This window comes from Chlorocebus sabaeus, chromosome X (genome assembly GCF_047675955.1).
Source record: "Chlorocebus sabaeus isolate Y175 chromosome X, mChlSab1.0.hap1, whole genome shotgun sequence".
In the NCBI taxonomy this organism is placed as follows: domain Eukaryota; kingdom Metazoa; phylum Chordata; class Mammalia; order Primates; family Cercopithecidae; genus Chlorocebus; species Chlorocebus sabaeus.
In genome coordinates, this window is record NC_132933.1 from 6,236,737 (window position 1) to 6,262,324 (window position 25,588).

The window sequence follows — 25,588 nt, forward strand, 5'->3', positions numbered from 1 at the left end:
ACACTTAAACCAAAGTTACTACATAGCAACAAATATCCTAAATAAATTAATAGCCAATTCATTAGGGTAGTGTACTAAATGGAAAAACAGGATATATCCAAAGAATGAAAATACAATTTGACATTAAAATATACCTTCAGTGTGATTCCCTATATTAACAAGATTATAGAGGCAAAACATATGATCATATTAACGGATACAGAAAATGCTTTGAAAAAATTAGTAATCATCCATGATAAAAATAACTAGAAAATTAAGAGTAGAAGGAAATTTTGTTTCATCAAATCGATAGCAAATATACTTAATTATAAAATGTTGGAAGCATTCGTGTCAGGGACAGGTCATAAATGTATGCTATCATTGCTGTTTTTCAAAGTTGTATTGGAATACAAAGCCAGAGATACGGATACCAAAATAAATAAGAGGTATGTATATTGGAAAGAAAGAGTGATATTTGGTAAGGTAATGCAACAGTCTATTTAGAAAATTCAAAAATTGCGCACCTGAAATAGTCAAATGAATAAGAGACATGTGAAAAATAGTGAATGGAAGATCAATAGAGCAAAATCAAAAGATTTGCAAAACAGACAATAACTATTAAGAACAGGTCATAGAAAATATCCCATTCACAATAGCAACAATATCCAAAAATTACCTAACAAGACTAAAAAAAGCATGTATGATTTTTACTGAGGCAACTATACAAGTACTGATACATCCAGTTCAAAGAGCGCCCAAATAAACAAGGCAGTATATGATATCATTGACAGGCAATAGAATATTGCAAAGATGGCAATTCTATTTTCAAAAATTGACAGACATAATTCCTTAACCAGCCAAGATGACACTCAAGCTCAGGCATCTGTTGGTTTTGGATTGTTTTTGTTTTTGTTTTAGACAGGACCTCACTCTGTTTCCAAGGCTGCAGTGCAGTGGTGTGAACACAGCTCACTGCAGCATTGACCTCCTGGGCTCCAGTGATCCTTCCACCTTAGCCTCCCTACCAGCTGGGACTGCAGTCACTCACCACCACACCCAACTAATTTTTCATTTCTTTTTTTCTTCTTTCCTTCTTTCTTCCTTTCTTCCTTTCTTCCTTTCTTCCTTTCTTTCTCTTTCTTTCTTTCTTTCTTTCTTTCTTTCTTTCTTTCTTTCTTTCTTTCTTTCTTTCTTTCTTTCTTTTCTTTTCTTTCTTTTCTTTCTTTCTTCCTTTCTCTCTCTCTCTCTCTCTCTCTCTCTTTCTTTCTTTTTGAGATGGGGTCTTGTTATATAGCTCAGATTAATCTTGAGCTACAGGGTTCAAGTGTTCCTCCCGGCTTGGCCTACCAAAGTGTTTGGATTACAGGTGTGAACCACCGTGTTCAGCCTTGGGCTTCTATCTTAGGCTCCCCAAAACAACCCTGGAAAACTACAGACTAAAAATAAATAAATAAAGGAACAAGAAAACAATATAAACAATGAAATCTAAACAAAAAAACATGAGCCATCCCTGAGAATTTCATTGTATTCTGAAGGAATACTTGTGATTGCGGGGGAAGAGTGGCAGGGAAGTTGGGGTGGACAAGAAGAAAGAAATGTTTAAAATTCTGCCCCTACTTCACTGTGGAAAACTCGGGTAGCATCTCACTCAGACCATAGGTGCCAGTAGTCAAGGGGTAACTTCAGGACAGGAGGAAACACTGGTTGATTAAAGTAATATGGCTGGAATTTGTGCTAATAACCACTAAAACCGTGTCAGTAGATAAAGATTGGCTTTTTAACAATTATCATTTTAATTGAAGATAACGAATGGATTAAATTAGCGTATTGACCATCAGACTGAAAAAGGCATAGTTAGGTTAAGTATGATTTTTGACATTGAATGAGAATTAAAAAATGAAAATCACTATAATGAACTATGAAGTGTTAGATAAATTCTAAACGCAGGACTTCCACAAATTTCTTGCAGCGCTCAGCCTCTTCAGTGTAAAAATAAAGCTTTCAGGGCAAAAGTTTGCAAAGTCTAGATCTGGCTGGGGAGGAGCCCTCGTGGGAAGGTGTGCGTCTTCTCCCAGAGGTCACTACAATCACGGGTACTGAAGCCACATGGAAGCACCTAGCCTGGGATCCGCAGCTATTCTCTGCAAGGTATGCAGTTGGGCAATGCTCAGAGGTGACTGAAACAGAGCATCTCCCACCCATCACTTCATGAAAGAACCGGCAGCCAAGAGGAGGCCCCTCCTGAGTGAGGACTGACGGTCCACCCTCCCCACATAGAGGGGCCACAGAATCCAGCTCGGTCCCTCCTGTCAGCCCTGGAAGACCTTGGCAATGTTGTCCCCCAACCTCACACCTCCCGCTCACTGCCACCTCACGGGACTCAGAGTCAGAGACTTGGTCCGAGAGGAGCAGACATCATTGGCAGAGGACGGAGCTCCAGGCTCTGCGAGGAATCAAGGTCAGAAACCTGAGGGAGGATTCAGGCACCCCCAAGACCCTCGACCACATCTGCACCCCTCGCCACTACTCTTCCCCTCCGCCCCACCCCCATACCGGCAGAATCGGGTTCCGTCCCTGCTGTCAATCCAGGGAAGCTCCAGGCGTGGGGACCGGATATGACCTCCACTGGCTTCCGCCTCTGGGATCTGAGAGAAGCGAACGCGTCTTTCTGAGGGGTGTCTTGAGAGTGGCAGAGGGCAGCGGGCCCAGGCTCTGTGAGGAGGCAAGGTGAGAGCTGAAGGAGGACTGAGGAGGCCTCCTCCCCAGATAGAGGGCCCCAGATAATCCATCGCCAACCCTGGCGCCAGCCCTGAGACAAGGGGGGCACAAATTGTCAGGCTGAGACAATCCCCCACCTCAGTGCCCAAGGAGACTCTGGGAGTTGAATCTATGGTGTGACCTGGGCAGAGGCAGTTCCAATAAGGGTGGGGTCCCGGCCTTTCCAGACATCAACATCAGGACTCTGAGAAATTATGGAGAGGTTCCACCCCATCGTGATAGAGGGGCCCCAGAGTCCATCCTTGTCCCTGCAGTTAACGCAAAGGACCTCCCGGCTTGGTGCTGCGGACTTGCACATTAGGGGGTCAGAGAGAAGTGACAGCCAGGTTCTGAGGGGTGGCTTGTGATCCGCTGAGGGCAGCAGGCCCAGGCTCTGTGAGGAGGCAAGATGAGATGCTGAGGGAGGACTGAGGGCACCCCCTCCCCAGATAGAGGACCCCAAATAATCCAACACCGCCTCTGCTGCCAGGCCTGGATCACCCCACGGGGACGGACTTCTCAGTCTGGGCCGTCCCCTTCCGCCACCCCCCTTAGCTTCTGTCCCCCGCCGCTTAAGCCTCAGGGAACTTTGGGGTCAGAGCTTGGTGTGACCAGGGCAGTGCCGGTTAGGAGAGGGCAGGGCCCAGGTTCTGCCAGGCATCAAGGTCAGGACCCTGAGGGAAGGCTGAGGCCCCACAGAGCGAGGCTCCCTCTCTGCTGTCAGCCCTGGGAAGTTCCTGGCATGGCCGCTAGGCATATGGTTGCTGATTTCCGCATCCTGGGCTGACGGAGGGAAGGAGCTTGGTACCATGAGAACGACCTAGAGGGAGCACAGACAGGGCCCAGTCCCTGCTGGGAGGCGAGGGAGGCCTGAGGGACAACTGAAGGGACCCAGCACCCCAGGACGGCTCCCCCCCCCCCCCCGCCACCCCGCCGTCTCAGACTGAGGTGCCTCTTCATTCAGCCTTGAGAATCTGAGGAATGGAGACTCAGATCCGCAGAGAGGGTCTCGGGTGCAGCCCTGCCAGCATCAAGAGGAAGAAGAAGGAGGACTCAGGACACCTTGGACTCCAGGTCAGCAGGGACCTTGGCCCTTGGAGTTCTAAGGCACAGTGGCCACATGTGGTGCATCCTCACTCTGCCTTTGTGGTGTCAGAGAGGAGTGGGTTGTGGTCTGAGGAGTGGGGCCTCAGGTGAACCCAGTGGGGAGTCCCAGAGCACTGAGGGAGGATTCAGGCAACCAATTATCCCTGAGGTAGAAAACCTGCCCCTGCCATCAGTCGTTGGAGGCCCCAGGCAGGACTCTAGGAAAGAGAGGCAGCTCCCCACTTCCTAGTTGGAGTTCTCTGGGAGATGGTGGTCTTGGCCTGCAAAATCCATCCACAGTTCAGCAGGAGAGACATGGATAGGCCTTGTCAGGAGTAAATCTGAATACCTGGAGGACACCCAGAGAGTGGAGGCACCCCTGAAATCTGCTCCATCTGTCACCCTTTGGCATCCCATGCAGGGGTGTCCGTGTAGTGCCCCTTCACTTTCTGCCTCCCACATCTCAGAGAGGTGGGGCCCTTGGTCTGAGGTGGGTCCTCAGGTCAGCAGAGGGATACACACCTGGTCAGCACAGGGTGGAGTCCAGGATCTACCAGTAGTCAAGGAGAGGAAAATTGATGAAGACTGAAGGTAAGAATGTACCCTCCCGCGTGCCAAAGAAAAAGGGATCTCACAAATCCCAGCTTCCCCTGTTTTCATCCCTGGGAGGCCCCAGGTAGGGGAGGCATGTGCCGTGCTCACAATTCTGCCACCGGGTTGGGGGTGGCACCTTGCTCATGGAGGTGAGCACCTTGTTTCAAGGGGGTGATGATAGGTCAGCAGGTGGAGCCACACCTGGTCAGCAGAGGGAGGAGTCCCAGGATCTTTAGGACTCAAGGTGTGTGTGTCCCCTTTGTGAGGACTGGAGGTATCTCCACCCCATAATGAAGGGATCCCACAGAGTCTGTCTATCCCCTGTGGTTGGCTGTATGGGGACCTGATCACGGGTGGCCCCAAGTGGCAAGCTCACTTGTACCACAGGCAGAAAGTTGGGAAACATTCAGGGAGATGAGGTCTTGGTGTAAAGGGATATGTCTGCTCATCTCAGGGGTTGGGAGTCAAGGAAGGACAGGCCCCGACAGAAGTAAAGATGAAAAACCCACAGGAGGACTTTGGAATCCCCACCCCAGAACCGAAGGGGTCAGCTTCTGCTGTCAGCTCTGGACAACCACATGATGAGGTGATGGGACGTGGGGCCCCTTACTTCTGTTTTGGAATCTCGGGCAGGTGAGCACTATGTTCTCAGAGGACGACTTCCAGTCAACAGAAGGAGCCCCGTCTGGTCCGCAAATACAGTGGTCCCAGGATCTGCCAAGAGTCCAGGTGAGAAACCTGAGGGAGGATTGAAGGTTGCCCCTGGCCAGAACACAGAGGAGGGCCACAGAGAAATCTGCTCTGCCCCTGCTGTCTCCCCAGAGAGCATGGGCAGAACTATCTGCTGAGACCCCTCTCTTATACTGGGATCATTGGTCTCAGGGAGGGGAGGCATTGGTCTGAGAGGGCTGCACTTAGCCCTCAGGTCAGGAGAGGTGTGTCTTCCAGGCCCTGGCAGGAAAAAGTTGAGAGCCCTGAACACAGAGGGGACCATCCACTCCAAAAAAGTGAGAAACTCACAGAGTTTGGCCCGCCTTTCTGACTGTGCTGGCGTGCCAGGATAGGTGCTTGCAGTGTGCAGCCTCAGGGCCCCATGATTCCTCTTCCAGAAGCTCCAAAAACCGAGCAGTGAGGCCTTGGTCTCAGGCAATGTCTTCAGGTCTCAGAACACAGGAAGCCCAGGCAGTGCCAGCAGTCTAGATGAGATGTTCACCCTCAACCTGCAAATGGCCCCACCTGCCCCAGTACAGTGAGGGACCCCCCCGCTTGCAGTCTCACCTGCCCTACCTCAGTCCTGGAGCTTCCTGCTCTGATGTCCAGCTGCATCTTGAGCAGCCTTCTCATTTCCTTTTTCAGGTTTTTAGAGAACAGGCCAACCAAGAGGACAGGAGCCCCAGGAGGACCCAGAGGATCACCGGAGGAGAAGTGTAAGTAGGCCTTTGTGAGATTCTCCATGGTTCATATCTCATCTGAGTCTGCTCTCACACTCCCTCTCTCCCCAGGCTGTGGGGCCCCATCACCCAGGTCTTTCCCACAGTTTGGCCTGCTGACCTAACCGGAGTCATCATGCCTCTTGAGCAAAGGAGTCAGCACTGCAAGCCTGAGGAAGGCCTTCAGGCCCAAGAAGACAACCCGGGCTTGGTGGGTGGTGCACAGGCTCTCCAAGCTGAGGAGCAGGAGGCTGCCTCCTTCTCCTCTACTCTGAATGTGGGCACTCTAGAGGAGGTGCCTGCTACTGAGTCATCAGGTCCTCCCCAGAGTCCTCAGGGAGAGTCCTCCTCTCCCACTGCCATGGACTCCATCTTTGGGAGCCTATCTGATGAGGGCTCCAGCAGCCAAGAAGAGGAGGGGCCAAGTACTTCGCCCGACCTGATAGAACCTGAGTCCTTTTCCCAAGATATACTACATGACAAGATAATTAATTTGGTTCATTTATTGCTCCGCAAGTATCGAGTCAAGGGGCTGATCACAAAGGCAGAAATGCTGGGGAGTGTCATCAAAAATTATGAGGACTACTTTCCTGAGATATTTAGGGAAGCCTCTGAATGCATGCAACTGCTCTTTGGCATTGATGTGAAGGAAGTGGACCCCACTAGCCACTCCTATGTCCTTGTCACCTCCCTCAGCCTCTCTTATGATGGCATACAGGGTGATGAGCAGAGCATGCCCAAGTCTGGCCTCCTGATAATAGTCCTGGGTGTGATCTTCATGGAGGGGAACTGCGTCCCTGAAGAGGTTATGTGGGAAGTCCTGAGCATTATGGGGGTGTATGCTGGAAGGGAGCACTTCCTCTTTGGGGAGCCCAAGAAGCTCCTCACCCATGATTGGGTGCAGGAAAAGTACCTGGTGTACCGGCAGGTGCCCGCCACTGATCCTGCATGTTATGAGTTCCTGTGGGGTCCAAGGGCCCACGCTGAGACCAGCAAGATGAAAGTTCTTGAGTACATAGCCAAGGCCAATGGGAGGGATCCCAGTTCTTACCCATCCCTGTATGAAGATGCTTTGAGAGAGGAGGAAGAAAGAGTCTGAGCATGAGATGCAACCAGGGCCAGTGGGCAGGGAAACGGGCCAATGCATGCTTCAGGGCCACACCCAGCAGTTTCCCTGCCCTGTGTGAAATCAGTCCCATTCTTCCCTCTGTGTTTTATGGAGAAGTCAGTGTTATCAGTAGTAGAAGGCACAGTGAATGGAAGGGAACACATTGTATACCGCTTTTAGGTTTCTCTTCCATACGGTGACTTGGAGATTTCTTTTTGTGTCCTTTTGGTAATTTTCAAATAGTGTTCCTTTAATAAAAGTTTTAGTTAGCTTCAACATCTAAGTATGTGGATGATGCTGACCACACATGTAGTTTTGCTTATCCATTTCAAGTGCAAGAGTTTGCCATTTTGTAAAACATTTTGGGAAATCTTCCATCTTGCTGTGATTTGCAATAGGTATTTTCTTGGAGAACGTAAGAACTTAGCAATAAAGTTGAACTGGTGTTGTGAAACAGAAATAAAAGGAGAAGGTCATTAATTCTTGTCTTATCCATGTTCATCTGTTGTTCTATGAAAGTACACACACAAACACACACACACACACACACGTACAACCCCCCCCCCCACCACCACCACATACATATTCACGAAGGAAATGCAGTTTCCTATTGAGTTGCAGATTCTCTGAGATGTCCTGGACAATAAGAAATATTCCAAAGTAGAGAGTGGTAGCACCTGGGGTCAAAGTAATACTATAAATGGCTGTCAATCATTAAATATTCAATATATTCCAGGCATTGTCCCTGGTGTTTTAATACATTTGCTACATTATAACAGTCCTAAAAAATGGTCTATCAAACCCATTTTCTGGATGAACCTGAGTCTCATGGTGCTCAGTAACTTTCCCAAGATCTTATCACTGGTAAACCACAAGGTTGGTCTGAATTAATCTAGAGCCCATTCTATTCTCACTCTTTCCAGCCTGAAGTGTACCTCTGTCCTTTAATTCCTTTGTTTTCTCAGTACTGCATAATGTCTCTTAAGTGGCCAAAAGAAGGACCCTGTGGAGATGGTACTGAAAGCAGGCCTACGAAAGGAAGGTGACAATGAGAATGAAACATAATCTGGGGATAGTCTGTGGGCTTTATTAACCTAGGGTCCTCCTGCCTGAGCCCTAGGGTTCCTGAGAGCTGACTCTACCCAGGTGCAGGAATTTCTGTCCAGCCCTAACACTTTCCCTCATCATAGAGGCCTTCCCTTGGTCTCCCCTATGTGCGCTCTCTTCCAATTGGAATCTGGCCTGCTGCCTGCTCCTCCCTGCTGCTTGCTGTGAAGGCCAAGTGAAATCACCTGCCCTCCCGTTTACACATCCTGTCACCCCAACTGTGTGTCTAAATACACTCTCGAACTTTTCTAAATAGATGGTGAGTGGAATGTGATTAGCACATGATAATACTATTCTTGAGATATGAAGCTACACAGAGAGAGTTTTTTTAAACCACCTTGTTATTTGTAATAGGAATTTAATGGGGTGTTTTATTTGAAACTGGTCACTGAACACATACAAGGATGAATGGCGTTACCTTGGTGGTGAAAATCTAAAGTCTCCCGCATAAGCTGGAGAACATGGGAATCACTGTGGAGTCAACATCTACTAAGGCTGAAGTCCTAAAACCCCAGAGTCTCCCAGGAGGTGAAAAATGCTGCCTTGGTGGGAATACTAGCTCAAATTTTAGTAGAATAATTAACCAAGTTTCTACTTTCTCTTGTCTAGTGCTTGCCCCACAGGAAAATATGGGCTTTCAGTGTGCCTAAAGACATCGACAGGTGTTCAGGTGTGTGGAGGGTAGCAGAAACTCACAGGTTAAGATTTTGACCAGGAATCAAATGGAGGAAAAGTTCTACACCTATAAAGATTTTAGAGGTTATTTCAAAGTGCAGTGCAGAAAAGTGATATTGAATGAAGAAAAGGGACCCTTTCTGCTGAGGTTTACAATACCCTTTGAAAATTAAGTGTCATCCTGCATTTGAAAGCACCTGTCACACAGGAGGCACTTGAAAAAGGTGGACAATTGCCACGCAAATTAGGCTTTGTTCAGAAACTCCTCCAACAGACGAGGAGGAGGACTCTTGTTCTAATAAATATATTTGCTTTTAGTCGAGCATCTACTATGTAATGGCTTATGGGAGAGACTGCAACTCCTCATCCACATCTTGTCCTTTTCTCCATCTCGATCAAAAGGGGACAATACATTGCCAGCCCCCTAGTCATTAGGAAGGGCCATGTGACATCACTTTCCCACTGAAACATGAGCAGACATATTATTGTCAGCCATTTCTATAGAAAATGCCTCAGGAGCTATGGATTGCTTCTCAAGCCATGGCTATACAGAACACTGACCACTCCATTTCTACACTCAAGGACTTAAGTTATATACACCTTTGTTTCCTCAGATTTGAAAAACCATATTTTGTGTTTTGTGCCCTGAGAAGCAGTGGATATCTTCAAAAGAGGTGCTCAGACACAGGATACCAACTACAGGAATTCCTTCTTGCTATCTGCAGCCTTCGTGCCCTTGAGGCACACCCATCAATTTGCTGAGAACTGTGACATGGATTCCCCATCAGCCTTGTTGTTTAGCACCTCGTCAACACTCTCTTGTACCTTTCCTGAATCAGTCCAGCTTGGGGTTTTATCCTTGCTCTCTCTACTCACACAACAGCGCAGCCTAAGTTAGGAACTGGTGATGAATTTAACCACAAATATCTCTGTTTGAAATTCCCCAGTTAGGAATTTCCTTCCAAGATAGTTGTGATTTGGGTAAAATGGGAGGAGATGATGAAGCCTTTTGGCAAGTCTCCTAGTGGTTGTTAAGTAATAACCACTGTGATGTGATGAGTGACAAATCACTATGATTAGGGGATACTATTCAAATAGTTCCCCATGTAATGCCTGGCTTTTGGTTAATGGATCACCTTAACGGGGTGACTATGAGGTTTTGCTTTCTAAGGTTGATCCAGAGAGGTGGGACTGGGGTGTCCTAGCAGAGACAGTTAGGGTCGTGGTATCCCTGAGACAGGCAGTTAAAACTAAAGGCTCTAGCAGATGATGGGCACAGTAAGCATCAGGACACTCCACAGTCTCCGGAATGCCCCCAAATCCACATTAGGATTTGGAAAAAGCTGGGTGTGAGAGAGCTTTGGGGTCCTGAGGTATTAGGCTGTGCTGAGGACCAGCCACCCCAGGACAAGTGTGAGGAGGAGTGCCTGCCAGATCCAGCTGTCCTGCCCTGGGCTGGCTGTGGGGAGAGGGACATGGGAGCAGAAGGAGGCTGAGGTGAGCTGGAACCCTGGACTACGTCATGAGCTGGGTGCTCCTGGGAATGGCCAGGGGCAGACTCTTGTGTGGCACTCCAGGACGGAAGCAAGGACATTGGCGGAAACAGCAACACCACATGTCGCTTATTGGACAGAGCAAAGGATTATGGAGAATGCTCACCTGTGTTTCCTAATGACTGCAGGGCTGCAGCAGCTAGGACATTCCACGCACCCCACATCCTCTCCTGCAGGCATTTCAGGGTCCAGCATCCTCCACAGCAGCCTTCTCTATGGACACACATCACACAGCACTGGGACAATTCTGAACATGGCAGGGCAGAGCAGATGGGAGCGTCCCTGTGCCCATCCGTGGATAGGTCTAGAGGGTTTCCAGGTGCCCCAAGCCTGCCCCCTGAGGGGCTGGTGAGAGGACTCTCAGTCATGGTCTCACTTCCCTGAGAAACCTCCCTGTTCCACCAGCCATGGCTAAACCCCCTACTCTGAACTCCAGCCTCCTTGACAAGGGGCTGATCTCCCTCCTGGATCTTTCCAGCCCTTCTCTGTGACAATTACCCCTGGTAAGTGTTCTGCAGCCCTTCTTGAGCAAGTATGGGGTCCCAGAGCATCTAGCCTTATTAGGGGGCTCCTGCCACAGTCCAAGTGAGAGGAACTGTGAGGCCAAATTAGGGCAGTGGTTGAAAGGCTGGAGATGAGGGATGGATTTCCGAGATATCACACAGGGGGAAGAGGCTGGGCTTGTGGGCGAGTCCAGCTTAGAGGCTGCAGGGGAGGAAAGGTCTGAGGACAACTCAGAAATGATTGGTTTCACACTTCCTAGTTCTCTGTGCTTGTGTATGGTTTCTTTTTTTAAAAAAATTAAATTCATCACTCTGCCAAGTTTCCTTTTGTTATATCCATTTTTAAAATTTCATAGACTTTATTTATTTTGAGGTATTTTATACTTGAAAACAATTTTCAAAGATAGTACAGAGTTTCCATATGCCCCCTCCTTCAGTTTCAGGTTCCCTTATTGTTAACATCCTACGTGAGTGTGGTACATTTGCTACAATTGTTGCATTATGTGTTACTAACTCATTCTTTATTGAGATTTATTTCATTTTTACCTAGTGTCCTTTTGGTCTTCCATGATCCCATCCAGGATGCCACATTATATTTAGTCATAAGGTCCCTTTAGATTCCTGTTGGGTGTGATACTTTCCTTGTTTTGGATTATCTTGATAGTTTTGAGGAGTATTTGAGTATTTGAGTCAGGTATTTTTTTCTTTTTTTCTTTTTTATTATTATACTTTAACTTCTAGGGTACATGTGCACAGTGTGCAGGTTTGTTACATATGTACACATGTGCCATGTTGGTGTGCTGCACCCATTAACTCGTCATTTACATTAAGTATATCTCCTAATGCTATCCCTCCCCGCTACCTGCTCCCCACAATAGGACCTGGTGTGTGATGTTCCCCTTCCAGAGTCCAAGTGATCTCCTTGTTCAATTCCCACCTATGAGTGAGAACATGCTGTATTTGGTTTTCTGTTCTTGCAATAGTTTCCTGAGAATGATGGTTTCCAGCTGCATCCATGTCCCTACAAAGGACATGAACTCATCCTTTTTTATGGCTGCATAGTATTCCATGGTGTATATGTGCCAAATTTTCTTAATCCAGTCTGTCACTGATGGACATTTGGGTTGATTCCAAGTCTTTGCTATTGTGAATCATGCCGCAATAAACATATGTGTGCATGTGTCTTTATAGCAGCATGACCTATAATCCTTTGGGTATATCCCCAGTAATGGGATGGCTGGGTCAAACGGTATTTCTAGTTCTAGATCCTTGAGGAATCGCCACACTGTTTTCCAAAATGGTTGAACTAGTTTACAGTCCCACCAATGTGTAAAAGTGTTTCTATTTATCCACATCCTCTCCAGCACCTGTTGTTTCCTGACTTTTGAATGCTTGCCATTCTAACTGGTGTGAGATGGTATCTCATTGTGGTTTTGATTTGCATTTCTCTGATGGTCAGTGATGATGAGCATCTTTTCATGTGTCTGTTGGCTGTATGAATGTCTTCTTTTGAGAAGTGTCTGTTCATATCCTTTGCCCACTTTTTGATGGGGTTGTTTGCTTTTTTCTTGTAAATTTGATTGAGTTCTTTATGGGTTCTGGATATTAGCCCTTTGTCAGATGAGTAGATTGCAAAAATCTTCTCCCATTCTGTAGGTTGCCTCTTCACTCTGATGGTAGTCTCTTTTGCTGTGCAGAAGCTCTTTAGTTTAATTAGATCCCATTTGTCAATTTTGGCTTTTGTTGCCATTGCTTTTGGTGTTTTAGATGTGAAGTCCTTGCCCATGCCTATGTCCCGAATGGTATTATCTAGGTTTTCTTCTAGGGTTTTTTATGGCTTTAGGTCTAACATTTAAGTTTCTAATCCATCTTGAATTAATTTTCATATAAGGAGTAAGGAAAGGATCCAATTTCAGCTTTCTACTTATGGCTAGCCAAATTTCCCAGCACCATTTATTAAATAGGGAATCCTTTCCCCATTTCTTGTTTTTCTCAGGTTTGTCAAAGATCAGATGGCTGTAGATGTGTGGTATTATTTCTGAGGACTCTGTTCTGTTCCATTGGTCTCTATCTCTGTTTTGGTACCAGTACCATGCTGTTTTGATTACTGTAGCCTTGTAGTATAGTTTGAAGTCAGGCAGCATGATGCCTCCAGCTTTGTTCTTTTGGCTTAAGATTGTCTTGGCAATGTGGGGTCTTTTTTGGTTCCATATGAACTTTAAAGCAGTTTTTTCCAATTCTGTGAAGAAAGTCATTGGTAGCTTAATGGTGATGGCATTGAATCCATAAATTACTTTGGGCAGTATGGCCATTTTCACAATATTGATTCTTCGTATCCATGAGCATGGTATGTTCTTCCATTTGTTTGTGTCCTCTTTTATTTCACTGAGCGGTGGTTTGTAGTTCTCCTTGAAGAGGTCCTTTACATCCCTTGTAACTTGGATTCCTAGGTATTTTATTCTCTTTGAAGCTATTGTGAATGGGAGTTCATTCATGATTTGGCTCTCTGTTTCTCTGTTACTGGTGTATGAGAATGCTTGTGATTTTTGCACATTGATTTTGTATCCTGAGACTTTGCTGAAGTTTCTTATCAGCTGAAGGAGATTTTGGGCTGAGACAATGGGGTTTTCTAAATATACAGTCATGTCATCTGCAAACAGGGACAATTTGACTTCTTCTTTTCTTAACTGAATACCCTTTATTCCTTTCTCTTGCCTGATTACCCTAGCCAGAACTTCCAACACTATGTTGAACAGGAGTGGTGAGAGAGGGCATCCCTGTCTTGTGCCAGTTTTCAAAGGGAATGCTTCCAGTTTTTTCCCATTCAGTATGATATTGGCTGTGGGTTTGTCATAAATAGCTCTTATTATTTTAGGATACGTTCCCTCAGTACCGAATTTATTGAGAGTTTTTAGCATGAAGGGCTGTTGAATTTTGTCAAAAGTCTTTTCTGTATCTATTGAGATAATCATGTGGTTTTTGTCTTTGCTTCTGTTTATATGCTGGATTACATTTATTGATTTGCGTATGTTGAACCAGCCTTGTATCCCAGGGATGAAGCTTACCCACAATCATGGTGGATAAGCTTTTTGATGTGCTGCTGGATTCGGTTTGCCAGTATTTTATTGAGGATTTTTGCATTGATGTTCATCAGGAATATTGGTTGGTCTAAAATTCCTTTTTTTGTTGTTGTGTCTCTGCCAGGCTTTGGTATCAGGATGATGTTGGCCTCATAAAATGATTTAGGGAGGATTCCTTCTTTTTCTATTGATTGGAATAGTTTCAGAAGGAATGGTACCAGATCCTCCTTGTACCTCTGGTAGAATTCGGCTGTGAATCCGTCTGTTCCTGGCCTTTTTTTGGTTGGTAGGCTATTAATTATTGCCTCAATTTCAGAGCCTATTATTGGTCTATTCAGGGATTCAACTTCTTCCTGGTTTAGTCTTGGGAGAGTGTAAGTGTCCAGGAAATTATCCATTTCTTCTAGGTTTTCTAGTTTATTTGCCTAGAGGTGTTTATAGTATTCTCTGATGGTAGTTTGTATTTCTGTGGGGTCGGTGGTGATATCCCCTTTATCATTTCTTATTGTGTCTATTTGATTCTTCTCTCTGTTCTTCTTTATTAGTCTTGCTAGTGGTCTATCAATTTTGTTGATCTTTTCAAAAAACCAGCTCCTGGATTCATTGATTTTTTGGAGGGTTTTTTGTGTCTCTAGCTCCTTCAGTTCTGCTCTGATCTTAGTTATTTTTTGCCTTCTGCTAGCTTTTGAATGTGCTTGCTCTTGCTTCTCTAGTTCTTTTAATTGTGATGTTAGGGTGTCAATTTTAAGTATTTCCTGCTTTCTCTTGTGGGCATTTAGTGCTATAAATTTCCCTCTACACACTGCTTTAAATGTGTCCCAGAGATGCTGGTATGTTGTATCTTTGTTCTCATTGGTTTCAAAGAACATCTTTATTTCTGCCTTCATTTCATTATGTACCCAGTAGTCATTCAGGAGCAGGTTGTTCAGTTTCCATGTAGTTGAGCAGTTTTGTTTGAGTTTCTTAGTCCTGAGTTCTAGTTTGATTGCGCTGTGGTCTGAGAGAGAGTTTGTTATAATTTCTGTTCTTTTACATTTGCTGAGGAGTGCTTTACTTCCAACTATGTGGTCAATTTTGGAATAAGTGCAATGTGGTGCTGAGAAGAATGTATATTCTGTTGATTTGGGGTGCAGAGTTCTGTAGATGTCACACATAACAATATTAACCTTAAATGTAAATGGACTAAATGGTCCAATTAAAAGACACAGACTGGTAATTGGATAAAGAGGAAGACCCATCAGTTTGCTGTATTCAGGAGACCCATCTCACATGCAGAGACACACATAGGCTCAAAATAAAGGGATGGAGGAAGATCTACCAAGCAAATGGTAAACAAAAAAGAGCAGGGGTTGCAATCCTAGTCTCTGATAAAACGGACTTTAAACCATCAAAGATCAAAAGAGACAAAGAAGGCCATTACATAATGGTAAAGTGATCAATTCATCAGGAAGAGTTAACTATCCTAAATATATGCACCCAATACAGGAGCACCCAGATTCATAAAGCAAGTCCTTAGAGACTTACAAAAGAGACAAAGAAGGCCATTACATAATGGTAAAGTGATCAATTCATCAGGAAGAGTTAACTATCCTAAATATATATGCGCCCAATACAGGAGCACCCAGATTCATAAAGCAAGTCCTTAGAGACTTACAAAGAGACTTAGACTCCCATACAATAATAATGGGAGACTTTAACACCCCACTGTCAACATTGGACAGATCAACAAGACAGAAACTCCACAAGGATATCCAGTTATTGAACTCACCTCTGCACCAAGTGGACCTAATTGGTCAGGTATTTTGTAGAATGACCCTCAGTTGTGGTTTGTCTGGTACTTTTCTCATGATTAGGCTGGGGTTATGGGTTCTGGGGAAGAAGACAATAGAGGAGAAATGCCATTCTCATCACTTCACATCAAGGCTACATACTATCAGCATGACTTATTACTAATGATGTTTACCTTGAACACCTGGCTGAAGTAGTGCTCGCTAAGTATGGTTACTGTAAAGTTTCTCTTGTATTCCCCTATTTCACAGTGTCCTCTTTGGAAGAAAGTTACTCTGTGTAGCCCACACTATGAGCAGTGGGGAATCACATTCTGCTTTCTTGTGAGAGTGAGAGTATCTGCATAAATTGTTTAGAACTTTTTCCCATGAGAAATTTGTTAGTTCACCCTCATTTTTGCATTTAAGTAATAATTTATTTATCTCAGTGTGGACTTACAGATACTAATTTTACACTTTGTTTAAAATCCAATACAACTTTATACGTTTTGCTGTTAAAATTGCTCCATGTTTGGCCATTGGGAGCACTTTCTCTTAGTTCTCTTTGTACATGTCTTTCTTGTACATTTGTCAATGTGTTTAAAATTATTTTTAGCATTTCTTTACTGTCACGCACAATAAGATGTTCCAGGATTAGCCTGCATGTTTCCTGATCCACTTCAACCATCAGCAATTTCTCCACTGAGCCCATTTTTTAAAATTGGAGAATGGTATTAGAAATCTAGATCTGTATATTAGGTTTGCTCATTCCTACTGGGGTGTCTGTGGTGTCTGCTGACAGAGCAAGAAATTATATGTGTGTATAGTAACCTGTTTATATTAATATATCTATAAACATCTCTAGATGCAATGATTTGCATGAATATTAAGTCAACAGTGAGTTCTTCCTAATATCTCTAACTCAAATCCACTATCACAGAGATCGTTACAGCCTGCTCTCCTTGTCTGTCTGGAAATTTTTACTCAGTAGTAAGAAACCTTAAGGTTGACAACCAGTTTGTGTAAGAAACCTTAAGGTTGACAACCTTAAGGACAGCAATGTCCTGTTGCTTTTGCTAGATAGCCTCAAGGGCCTGGACAACTCTGGGACAACTGCTAAAATTGAACCCAAAATGTCATTGTGATCCTCCAGTTAAAGTAGGGGCTTATGGAGGTCAGGCAATTAATGAAGTTTTAGCTCAGGTCTGACCTACAGTGGGCCCAGTGGGTCCCCAGACTCATCCTGTGGACACTTCACCAGTGCCAGAATGCATAATTGGCATAGACATATTTAGCAGCCGGCAGAACCCCCACATTGGCTCCCTGACTGGTAGGGTGAGGGCTCTTATGGTGGGACAGACCAAATGGAAGACATTAGAACTGTCTCTACCTAGAAAAATAGTAAATCAAAAACAATATTGCAAACCTGGAGGGCTTGTGGATATTAGTGCCACCATCAAGGACTTGAAACATGCAAGGGTGGTGATTCCCACCACATCCCCATTCAACTTTCCCATTTGGCCTGTGCAGAAGACAGATGGATCTTGGAGAATGACAGCAGATTATCGTAAGCTTAACCAAGTGGTGACTCCAATTGCAGCTGCTATACCACATGTGGTTTCATTGCTCGAGAAATTAACACATCTCCTGGTACCTGCTATGTAGTCGTTGACTTGCTAAATGCCTTTTTCCCTGTTCCTGTCCATAAGGCCCACTAGAAGCAATTTGCCTTCAGCTGGCAAGGCCAGCAATATACCTTTACTGTCCTATCTCAGGGGTATATCAACTCTCCAGGTTTGTGTCATAATCTTATTCAGAGAGAACTTGATGACTTTTTGCTTCTGCAAGATATCACACTAGTCCATTACATTGGTGACATTATGCTAATTGGATCCAGTGAGCAAGAAGTAGAAAACACACTGGACTTACTGGTGAGACATTTGCGTGCCAGAGGATGGGAAATAAATCTGACTCAAATTCAGGGATCTTCTATCTCAGTAAAATTTCTAGGGGTCCAATGGTGTGGGGCCTGTCAAGACTTCCTTCTAAGGTGAAGAATAACCTTAGAAGCCCCAACCTGGGGCTTCCCTGGGGTGACAGCATGGGCGGAAGCCGGTTCTGCCTGGATTTGGGTGGGGGTGGTTGTTAAGATGTGGGGTGCGGCTACTCGGGAGGCTGAGGTAGGAGAATGGCGTGAACCCGGGAGGCGGAGCTTGCAGTGAGCCGAGATTGCGCCACTGCACTCCAGCCTGGGCGACAGAGCGAGACTCCGTCTCAAAAAAAAAAAAAAAAAAAAAAAAAAAAAAAAAAAAAAAAAGAGGTGTGGGGTGCGGGGGTTTGGGGGAGGAATTGGGGGTGGTAGGGGGAGGGATTGGGGTGGGACACCCGGGCGGCTTAGGTCTTGGTGGTGGTGGGTTTGGGAATGGGGATGGAGGACCCTCAGGCATCCCCCACGGTCCTGACCTTGATGCCTGACAGAGCCTGGACCCCTATTCTCTGCTCCCCTCAGACAAAGTCTCTGACTCTGAGTCCCATGAGGTGGCAGTCGGGAGTGGGGTGTGTTCAGGACAACAACATTGCCAGGATCTTCCAGGACTGATAGAAGGGGCTGAGCTGGATTATCTGGCTCCTCTATGAGGGGAGGGTGGACCTTCAGTCCTCACTCAAGAGGATCCTCCTCTTGGCTCCTGGCTCTTTCGATGCAGTGATGGGTGCAGATGCTCTGTTTCTGTCACCTCTGAGCCTTTGCCCAGCTGCACCCCTTGCAGAGAATGGCTGCGGGTCCCAGGCCAGGTGCTCCCTGCAGAGTGGCAGCTTCTGTGATTGTAGTGGCCTCTGGGAGAAGCCGTGCACCTTCCCAAGGCGGTTCTTCCCCAGACAGAGGTCGAATTTGCAAACCTTTTACCCTAAAATATTTATTTTTACATTGAATAGGCTGACCAGCAGTTAGAAATCTAAGGAGTTCTGCCATTGGAATTATCTAACATTTCATAGCTCAGTGCAGTGATTTTCATTTTTAAACTTTCATTCAGCATCAGAAATCATACTTAACCTCATTATGCCTGTTACATTCTAATGCTCAACACTCTATTTGTAACCCAATCTTTATGTTCAGTTAAGCCAGTCTTCACCTATTAATGTGGTTTTAGGTGGTTATTAGCACAGACTGGAGCTACTACTGTTTCAAACCAGACTACTGGCACCTGTGGTCTCAGGTGCCACCTGACATTTTCACAGTGGAATAGGGGCAAAAGTTTAAACATTTCCTTCTACACATCCTGTCATCTTCCTTCTATGCCAGCTATGGACTCTCCCTAACTTCCCTGCCACTCCGGCCACTTCGATTAAAGGTACCAGTTAAACACAGGCTTCATTCTCCCCCAGGGTTTTGCTTTGTTGTTTAGATTTTGTTGTTGATACTATTTGTTTGTTTGTTTGTTTTTTATTTTAATCTTTCTTCTACAGCTTTCCGGGATTGATTTTGGGAGTGGAGGGCAGAAGTCCAAGCCTGACATTCATCTTGGCGGCTAAATTTTAAGCATTATATCTGTAAATCTTGAATGAGAAAAATTGATATCTTTTCAATAGTCTGTTCCCTATTAAGGGATTTCGAATACGGCTCTGTTTATTTGGGAACTTTTTGACCTGAATCTATCAGTACTTGCATGGTTGTTTCCATAAAGATCTTGTACGCTTTGTCTGTCTCCATTGGATAATTCCTAGATTTTGTTGTCATTGTGAATGGGGTATTTTCTATTACCTGTTCTGAGTGGTTATTTCACTGGGTTGCAAGGATTTTGATTTTACTGTAGTAACCTTTTGTATGCTATTTTTCTGAAGTCTGTTATTTGACTATTCCATGTGCAAATTGCTTTGAATTTTCTAGATAATCCTATTGTCATACCAAATATTAAATCTTTCTGTTTAATATTCATACTTATTTCTTTTGATATCCATATCTCTGGCCATATGTTACAGTGTGGTTTCCAAAGATAGAGGTTATAGCATAAGTCCATGACAAGAACTCTTCTAAGAGTTCATATTTAAGTATGTTGTCCATTGATCTCAGGAAAAGAAAATACCCTGCTAACCTCATTTTGCTAAAAGTTTTGACCATGACCTCGTGTAGAATTTCCTCCAGAAGCTTTTCTGTACCTACTGTACCTATTACAGTGGTCCTTTTTAAAAATCTTAATTGATAATGTAGGAAATTACAAATGAAAATTGTTTTATATTAAATGGTATTTTTTGTTCCTTGGACACGATCTGTTAATTCACTTCTATGTTGAACACACTACTAATTTAATTAATATATTTGCCTCTGTGTGAGTGAAGTTTGGCTCAGTGTTTTCATGGTGCTGTCCTGCTCTGGTATTTGAATGAAGAACAGTTAGCCTGGGAAAATGATTTGAATAATTGCCCAACATTTCATATGCTCTGGAAGAGTTTACTCAAGGTGCTTTTGAGCTTTACCTGATGATAATGTAGAATTGGCCTCCAAAGCTGCCTTGTCCACATTTGAGGATGGCTTGAGTTTAGATTAGTTTCACTTCTTATTGTTTGGTTAAAGATGTGAAGTTCTTTTTGTATGAGTTTGTTCATGTACTTATTTTCCTAAAATATTACCCATTTCACTTAGGATTTCAAATTAAATATCATATTTATTTCAAAAATATTTTAATTACAAACATTTAAACATAAACACACCTAACAGTAGAGTAAATATTATAATTAATCTAACATACCAGACTTTCAGTATCAGTAATCTTCAATTCATGGCCAATCTGGTTCTAATTATACCCCTACCTACTCCACATAGCAGAAACTGAAATAATGCGGAGCAAGCCCGAGACACCATGTGATCTCATCTCCAAATACGTCAGAGTGCATTTCCAAAGATAACTACTCTCTTATAAAACGTAAAGCCAACATTATTATCTTTCCTAAACATTTAAGCAAGTCATTAATATAATGAAATGTTCACTTATTTGTCACGTGTATCTGGTGGACATATGCTCCTGTTAAAATGCAGTTTCTTTGAATCGGTTTGCAAATATGATCTATACATCGTGTTTATGTTCCTACTAGCCACCTTAAGTAATTTATGGATTCCCCTACATTATCTTTTTTTGAAGCTCGTTTGTTGAAAATGAAGACATGCTTTGTGTTCTGTCCAGTTTCCCATACTCCGGATTTTGCTGAACACAATACTTCTCTTCCTGCATTACCTATCTGTTTTTCCACGTTGCCTACTTTTTCCATTAAAGCCTCTTAAATTTTTAAAAATAGTTATTTTAAATTATCCACCTCATAATTCCAAGATCTGAGTCATATTAGAGTCCAGTTCTGTTGATTGCCTTGTCTCTTCAGACTATGTATTTTCTTACTCTTTTGCGTGTGTGTGTCCCTTGCAATCCTTTTGTCGAAAGTGCACATGTTGTGTGAGGTCATAGGAACAGAGGCAATTAGATCTCTACTGTGTAGGAGTTGGGCTTTATTTCTTATAGCTATAGATGCCAGAGGCTTCAAATTCCTCTAGTGTCCTTGTTTTTGTCTTTCGTTTTATTAATTGTGGCAAATGTGTAATGCTAATATAAGAGGATGGTAATAGGGAAAACTGGGTGTGGGGTATATAAGAATTCTCTGTACTATCTCTGCAATAATTCTGTAAACCTACACATTTTCTAAAATAAAAAGTCATTAATAAAGAATGACTCGTTGGACCCTGTTGGAAGGAACAAGAATAACCACCCCTCACATTGAGAATTGGCTCTGCAAGAGAGAGAATAAAACATTTATCCTGCATTTCCTGTACTAACTGTATTTCAGGGTGACACAATAGCTACAGTTGATGAGGAATGTTTCTTCCTTACTGGAGAATGCCAGCTGAGGAAAATGCAACGTATGAGAGAAAAAGAAAACAAGTATTTGCAATACCCAGCAATGCAACTGATGCAATCCATGCTAATCAATGGATGAAACATTGTTGAAAGGTTGATGGCACACTCTACAATGGAGGAACAAGGATGACGCACTCTATAATGGAGGAACAAGGCTGTCTCCACCTGAGCCCACTGATCAGAGCCAATACGATCAAGGGTTGGACAGCCAGAAGTTGTATGCCTCCTGCTGGAGTACAGTAGGAAACACGAAGAGCCTCCTATGTGTACCTTTCCCCCCAACAAAAAGCCATATCTGCTTCTGGCCTCCACCTGAGGTGAACTTTGAAAGACAGGAAATCCAGTCCTGGATTAAGACATCTGGCCGCTCATTGAAGACACGGGATCTACTCTGGAACGAGCACTAGGTGTCACCAGAGAGCCTTCTGCTTTGTTCTGCACCCAGTCTTTACATATGCACCATTGTCCTGCCCACTGCAGCAGTGCCACAGCAGCAGGCCAGCAGCCTTGCCTGTTCAATGCCAGCGGTGCCTTCCATCCCCTTTATCCTGAGAGAAAGGTTTCTGGACCCCTAGGCCTGTATTCTGTACCCAATCCTCAGCTCAAGTCAGTAACCTGGAATGGAAACCTGGATCCAATAAGCCAGTTCATGGTACAGTGCAGCTGACCTGGCTCTGAGGCAGTCCGTGGCTCAGAGGATCAGGGAATGCCCTTTACCTGGCTCACCAGACCAGTGTCTCTAGACCCTGCCTTCTACACTCTGTTCCAAGGCCCTGAGCGACTGCATGTCTTTGTTCTCTTCTACACATTTGCTCTTATAATACTGTTAGCATTCCTTCCCAGACATCCTCAGTTCTGTCTGGAAATATCTGTTCTGTGAGGCCTTCTACGAATACCGTTGTAAAAACTGCAATCCCTCCTTGACCCCAATTGCCAAGACTCCTTATTTAGTTCTCTCGATTCAATTTGTTTCCGTAGCGTTTGTCACCATAACACTTCCTTCGCCTTTCACTTTGTTCCACAGTTCATTGTGTGCCTCCCCCTCCCCTCCTGCTAGAATATAAGCTCCACAGAAGCAGGGAATTTGTTCAATGCTGTATCCTCAGAGCTTAGAGCAGTGCCTGGCAAACAGTATATGCTCAGTACTCAGTTGTGGGATGCGTGAAGAACTACAGCTCCATAGTCCTAGTAGTTGCAGCCTCTGCATTGGAGCCTCGTGGCATTTTCAGTCCTCCCAACCACCCAACGATCAAAGATTAAATGCGTCCCAGCATCTTCTTATTGTTGAGTCATGGAACAGGTAAGCAACTGAGCTCTAGGGACTCCAGAGACCTGCTGTCCCGGCGCCTGGTCTGTGCTCCTGGCATCTGGGGAAGTCAGCCAGGCAGGGCTACAAACATCAGTGGCTATCTGAACACTCTCTCTTGCCAGTAGGCAGCTGTGGCCCTTGTCCCAATTCCCTGCTCCTCTCTCTGGTCGTTTGGGTCTGCAAGCAGCCAGTGTCAAGGTCTCACACGTCCCTGGGTTTCAGCTGGGCCTTAAAGGGATTTATGTAACATTCAGTTCAAGTAGCACATTCCCATTGATTCTTGGACAAGCTCTAGACAGAAGTCCCATATCCACCCACGACTTTGATGCTACTTCCCTGGAGAAAGTAGGAAGGGTGGCCAACGTGGTTTGCAAGGTTGCATTCATCTGGAAAGTGCTCCATCATGATTTCTCCCCAGTGCCAGTAGACAGGTGCCATCCCTGCCTTTGTACACACTGTTCCTTGCTTCTCAAAGTTATTTGAGGAATAATTACACATTCTCCGAGAGGTAACGTGACGTGATTTCATTCACTCATTCATTCAATATTCATCCAGCTCCTCATATGCTCCAAGCACTGACCTAAGTGCTGGAGATACTGTATTCACTATAAAAAGGGCTTTCCACTCCCGTGGTGTTCTTCCTAATAATGCATAATCATGCATCCGCTTCTAATCGTGAGAAGACATTAGACCCGCTGAAGCTGAAGGATGTTCTACAAAAATCAGACTAGTATTCCTAGAGTCCTCCAAGACAGATTTGATGCCAAGATGGGGAAGAAGGGAGAGTATGTTGGAGCCCTAGGTCCTTGCAGACATATTCTGGAGATACACACTGGGGTTTGGGAGCACAGCAGGAGGGACTGTGGAGTGTGCAAAACCCTCCAGGGAGAGGTCAGGGGAGCAGTGCAGGAGTTTGAGGCTGCACAAGAATGACATGACCCCCAGTGGGAAGAGCACACTACTCACCCTCCTTCTGAGATCAAGCATTCTCTTCCCTTTCCTTTAGCCATGTGACAGGGACTGGTCAGGTGAGGAGAGGAGTGTCACAGATGGGGAACCGGCACCAGATCCTCAGGGGATGGCAGGCAAGAAGCTGGGGCTCCTGAAGCTCTATGAGGCAGGTTCCATAGAAGGAGACTCGGGAGTGCTGGGTTTCATTCTCACATCCTGAGAACACATCCAGAGACATAAGTCATACACATTTGCTCCCTTCTATGTGAGATACCAGATTCTGTACTTTGAAGCCGTGGGCAGGGATGGAGGTCTTCAAAGGAGGCAACACCCCATAGGAGGCTGACTCCAGGAATTCCTGGGTTGCCATCTGCACCCTTTGGGCCATGAAGCATGACCCATCGGTATTTTAAGAGCCATGATGTGTCCTTGAAGTGGAGGCTGGCAGCCAGCAGTCTTATGCCCTTGTTGGGATTGCAAGTTTCCTTCCCTGGGGCCCATAGTTGTGTTCTCATGTCCCCCCTGCTGCTGTGTCCACACTGCCCCAATCGGGCCTCAGTCTGCTCAGCTTGGGGCTTTGCCCTTCCTGTCTCCCCACTAACTACTGCTCAAAACCTGGAGCCTATGCTCATATGCAGTTATCACTGTGATAAATTCCCTGGTAAGGATCTCCTTCCAAGGTCTTGTGGTGACAGAACTGGCAGGAGATGATGAAGCCTTTTGGTGAGTCTCCTCGTAAATAATAAGCATTCTGATATGATGAGTGACAAATCACGATGATTGGGAGATGTTATTCAAATAATTCCCCATGTAATGCCTGGCTTTTGATTAACTGAACACCTTAAATGCGTGACTATGAGGTTTTACTTTCTGAGGTTGATCCAGAGAGGTGGGGCTGGGGTCTCCTAGCAGAGGCAGCTAGGGCCTCGGTATCCCCAGACAGGCAGTTAAAGAAGACTATAGGCTGTAGCAGATGGTGGAGGCGTTGAGTACCGGGACACTCCGCAGTCCCCAGAATACTCCCAGATCCACATTAGGTTTGGAAAGCAGCTAGGTGTGAGAGGGCTTTGGGGTCCGGAGGGATTAGGCTGTGCTGAGCATCAGCCACCCCAGGAGAGATGTGAGGAGGAGCACCTGCCAGATCCAGCTGTACTGCCCTGGGCCGGCTGTGGGGAGAGGGACATGGGAGCAGAAGGAGGCTGAGGTGAGCTGGAACCCTGGACCAGGTCATTAGGTGGGTGCTCCCAGGAATGGCCTGGGTCAGACCCCTGTGGGCGCTCCAGGATGGAACAAGGACATTACTGGAAACAGCGACATCACATGTCCCTTCTTGGAGGGCGCCAGTGGGTGTGGAGAGTGGTGCCTTAGGCAGTTAAGGACATCCAGTACCTCCCCATCTCCCACATGCACAGCCTTTTCAGGAGTCATTTCCAAGATCCAGCATCCTCACCCGTAGCCTAATGTGCTGACATACCAGGGCCCAAGCCTGTTGCATGTATTGGAAGCCAGATAAAGTTGATCCAATAAGATTATTTGATTTTTGAGTAAACCATTATTTAAGAAACATATCATGATCTCCTACTGGGTGCTAAGGCTTATCACGGGCACCAGTAGTTCGAAACATGGCATTCAAACCTTGCTTTGAGGTGCTCACGATCTAATAGGGGTATGTGGCTAGGTTAGGAGATTCTTTCCGTATGGTTTCAGAAGAGCCAAGGTGTGTGTAGAACACAAGTGTACAATTAGAAACACGTTTGTTTCCAAGTGAGAATAGTTTAGCCGGACTTAGG

At 45.1% G+C, this 25,588-nt stretch overlaps 1 protein-coding gene across 1 annotated transcript; it reads left to right on the forward strand.

Moving 5' to 3' along the window:
• Window positions 1-238: 238 nt before the first annotated feature.
• Window positions 239-7,430, forward strand: LOC103232721 (melanoma-associated antigen 11). Its single transcript, XM_007992927.3, has 5 exons — window positions 239-2,706; window positions 3,701-3,810; window positions 5,050-5,145; window positions 5,773-5,843; window positions 5,919-7,430. Exons 2-5 carry the CDS (start codon window positions 3,718-3,720, stop codon window positions 6,943-6,945), a joined length of 1,287 nt encoding a protein of 428 aa, XP_007991118.3. The 5' UTR covers window positions 239-2,706; window positions 3,701-3,717; the 3' UTR covers window positions 6,946-7,430.
• The last annotated feature ends 18,158 nt before the right edge of the window (window positions 7,431-25,588 follow it).